General features: G+C 35.3%; 1 protein-coding gene across 1 annotated transcript; it reads left to right on the forward strand.

Annotated features, from left to right (window-relative positions):
- Positions 1 to 585: 585 nt before the first annotated feature.
- On the forward strand, positions 586 to 2,654 carry LOC110620526 (WAT1-related protein At5g07050). Its single transcript, XM_021764299.2, has 7 exons — positions 586 to 943; positions 1,029 to 1,091; positions 1,202 to 1,318; positions 1,410 to 1,659; positions 1,758 to 1,916; positions 2,003 to 2,154; positions 2,262 to 2,654. The coding sequence occupies exons 1-7, from the start codon at positions 741 to 743 to the stop codon at positions 2,482 to 2,484; spliced, it is 1,167 nt and encodes a 388-aa protein (XP_021619991.1). The 5' UTR covers positions 586 to 740; the 3' UTR covers positions 2,485 to 2,654.
- Positions 2,655 to 3,555: the final 901 nt, after the last annotated feature.

A 3,555-nucleotide genomic window follows, 5' to 3' on the forward strand; every position in this document is an offset into this window, starting at 1 on the left:
TGCGTCGTGATGCCGCGTCCAAGCAAGGCCGAGAAGGCGTGCGAGGAGGGGCCGCCACCTCCACCACCAATTTTAAAACATGTTGATGGATGATCTTCTACTAGCATCAGCAAGCACAAAACTTATTCCTGTTTCGCTACTTCTCAATTCGGAAACCACTATGCGAATCCCACATCATGAACCACCCCGTATATACTGCCACGTGCAACCCATTCTTACTGTCAAAGCACCAAATAGTAGCTGAAAGTTAATGCATTTTCAGAATTTTAATTCAAAATTTACAAATTAAATTATTTTAAATTGAAAATAATTAATTATGATAAGTAAAAATATAAAAAGCTGTAATTTTTTTCATTGTATTATTTTAAAAAAATTATTTAAAAATAATTTTAGTACGAAATAAAAAAAATATCTTTATAAATTAATTTACTAATAAATGTATTCGAATAAATTTAAATGAGTATGAGAGATCATATTTTATTCCCTAATTCTGAATTAGAAAAAAAACACAACGTGAAAGCTTATCACTATTTTGGATGGAGCCATGGAGGCTCCGCCTCCTCTCCTGGGTTCTATATATAGAGACCTTAACACATGCTTTTCCCTAGGAGACACAACAAGCAACTTGAAGTGTTCTTCCTCTACTTTGTTTCTTGAGTCTCCCTCTCTCTCCCCTCTCCTTTCTTGCCTCTTATTAACTACAATACACTGAATTTAGAACCCAAAAAAGATAAAGAAAAATGGAGGGGAGCGGTTGTTTTGGCAGTTTCATTCAAAGGTGTAAGCCTTACATAGCAATGATATCTCTGCAATTTGGCTATGCTGGAATGAATATCATCACTAAGGTTTCCCTCAACCGGGGGATGAGTCATTACGTGCTGGTCGTCTACAGGCACGCCTTTGCCACCGCCGCTATTGCTCCTTTCGCTATTGTTCTCGAAAGGTACATATAAAATGATAAGCATGGCTACTATGATTCACTAGAGGACCAAGATTTATTCACATGTGGGTTTTTGTTTTACGTACAGGAAAGTGAGGCCAAAGCTTACATTTTCCATTTTCATGCAAATTTTCGTTCTGGGTCTTCTTGGGTTCGTATTTTTTCCTTTGCCATTTTCTATAAATGATTGATCAAAACTTGAGTATCCTCTTGTTTGTTTTTAATATTAATATCATTTCCTTCGTTGTTTTGGTCTAACAGGCCTGTGATTGATCAAAACTTTTACTACGCTGGGCTAAAATTCACGTCGCCGACTTTCTCTTGCGCCATGAGCAACATGCTACCTGCGATGACATTTGTGATGGCTGTTCTTTGCCGGTAGAATAATCAACTATATATATCTCTGTTTCTCTCTGCTTTGCTGTTTGGCTTCACTAGTTAATGTAGTTTCTGGTCGGTAAAATTGTAGGATGGAGAAAGTAGACATAAAGAAAGTGAGATGCCAAGCAAAGGTTATTGGAACTATAGTGACAGTGGCTGGAGCTATGCTGATGACACTGTACAAAGGTCAAGTTATTAATTTTATGTGGTCTAGTCATGTCCAAACCCATACATCCTCTGCTCCTGTCGCCACTGGATCCAGTGACAAAGACTGGGTTAAGGGTTCAATTCTTCTCATCATTGCTACTCTAGCTTGGGCCTCATTCTTCATTCTCCAGGTAACGAAAACAAAGATCAATCTTTCACAAGGTAAAAGTAATAGCTTTGATATATAGTATCATTGCTGAAACCTTTTTCTGGGATTGAAATTTTACAGGCAGTAACACTTAAGAGATACGCAGCTCAGCTCTCACTCACATCTCTTGTCTGCTTTCTGGGCACACTACAATCCATTGCTGTCGCCTTTGTTATGGAGCATAGGACCTCTGCTTGGACCATTGGCTGGGACATGAACCTTCTTGCTGCTGCTTATGCTGTGAGTCTCTCTTTTTCTCAATCTATCTGCGTACTTATAAGTAATTTTTGAAGACATTTAAGAAGGAAAGTAACTTTTGTTTACAGGGAATTGTGTCATCAAGCATTGCCTACTATGTTCAAGGACTTGTAATGAAGAAAACAGGACCTGTCTTTGTTACTGCTTTTAGCCCTTTGATGATGATCATAGTGGCAATCATGGGCTCTTTCATCCTTGCAGAAAAGATTTATCTTGGAGGGTAATCAATTTCTTCTTTTCTTGAATTAAAAAAATTCCACTACTCTTTAATATTAGAAAAGTGATTTATTCCACCACTATTTACGTTCATTATCTATATGGCTGCAGCATTCTTGGTGGGATACTCATCGTAGCAGGACTTTACTCGGTTCTTTGGGGCAAATACAAAGAATACAAAGAAGCAGAAGTCGAAAAGAAGCCGGAAGCCGTTGAGGGAAATGAAGAGAGAAATGAAACAAATGACATAGAAATGCAAAGAAATCAGGCAGTGGCTGTTAGTTTTCCATCTTCACAGCCACCCATGATTGGCAGAGAAGCACCAAGAGCTTAATTAGCATATAGGAGAGACTAGAGAGAGAGAAATAATGAAGGAAAAAAGAAGACTTTTTTTTTTTGTCTTTTTTCTTTTTCTTTTTTCGTTTTCCATTTCGTTTTACATTTGAGCTCGTAATCTGTTTGATGAAAAAAGAAATCAGAGCAATGCAAAATCCTTTTTAATTATACTTCTGATTTTTTTCTTTTACTTTCCCCACTTTTCCATGACATGAATATTTATTGCATACATAGCTGAATTGCTGACGTCTGATGCAGATTCCACCTAGTGTTCTAGTGGTAATGGTCTCTCTTTTTTTATTATTATTTTTTTTATTTTTCCTTCAATTTTGTCATTTCTCAAATGTGTCATTTTTTAAGGGCAGCTTGAGTTGATCCCACGGATGTAGGCATCGAATCCGACCATAATTCAAAAAGGATGCACTTGCCTTTTCCATAAAATATTACTAAAATGTTTAATGTTTTAAATCATATTTATGAAATCAATATAGATATGCAAATCATATATTTTACAATCTCATTTTTTTCAAAATTTTTTAAAATTACGTGCTTGCTAATTTTTAGCATATTTTAAATTTCAACTTTTTAAGTCTTTTTATTCTTATTAACATAAATACTTTTAACATACACAAAAATTTTAATCATCCTCTTTGTACCCATTACACCATAATATTTTTACACTAAAGTTTTAAGAAATTTTAGATTTATTTTAATTTTAATATAATTTGAATAGAGGTTATGATATAGTATTTATTAAAATTAAATAATTTTATAAATGATACTACACAAGAATCGCTCAAAGTGAGTTATGAGTTGTTATCACAAAATAAAATCACGTAACAAGAGTCTGATAAGTAGATGTGCAGTCCCGTCCAAGGAAAAGAAGACTCAAACAATGTTATATCCAATTCTTTATCAAAACTCACTCTCCCCTAAAGAGGTCGAGACTTTACATAAAGTCACCGTTAGCAGGCACAATTCAGCAGACTCTCGTTATGTCTATAATCACGAGATTATTGGCCAAATAAACCGAAGATGTAATACCCGGCTAGACTCCGGTATCGGAATT

The sequence above is a fragment of the Manihot esculenta genome, chromosome 8, assembly GCF_001659605.2.
Source record: "Manihot esculenta cultivar AM560-2 chromosome 8, M.esculenta_v8, whole genome shotgun sequence".
NCBI classification, from domain to species: Eukaryota; Viridiplantae; Streptophyta; class Magnoliopsida; order Malpighiales; family Euphorbiaceae; genus Manihot; species Manihot esculenta.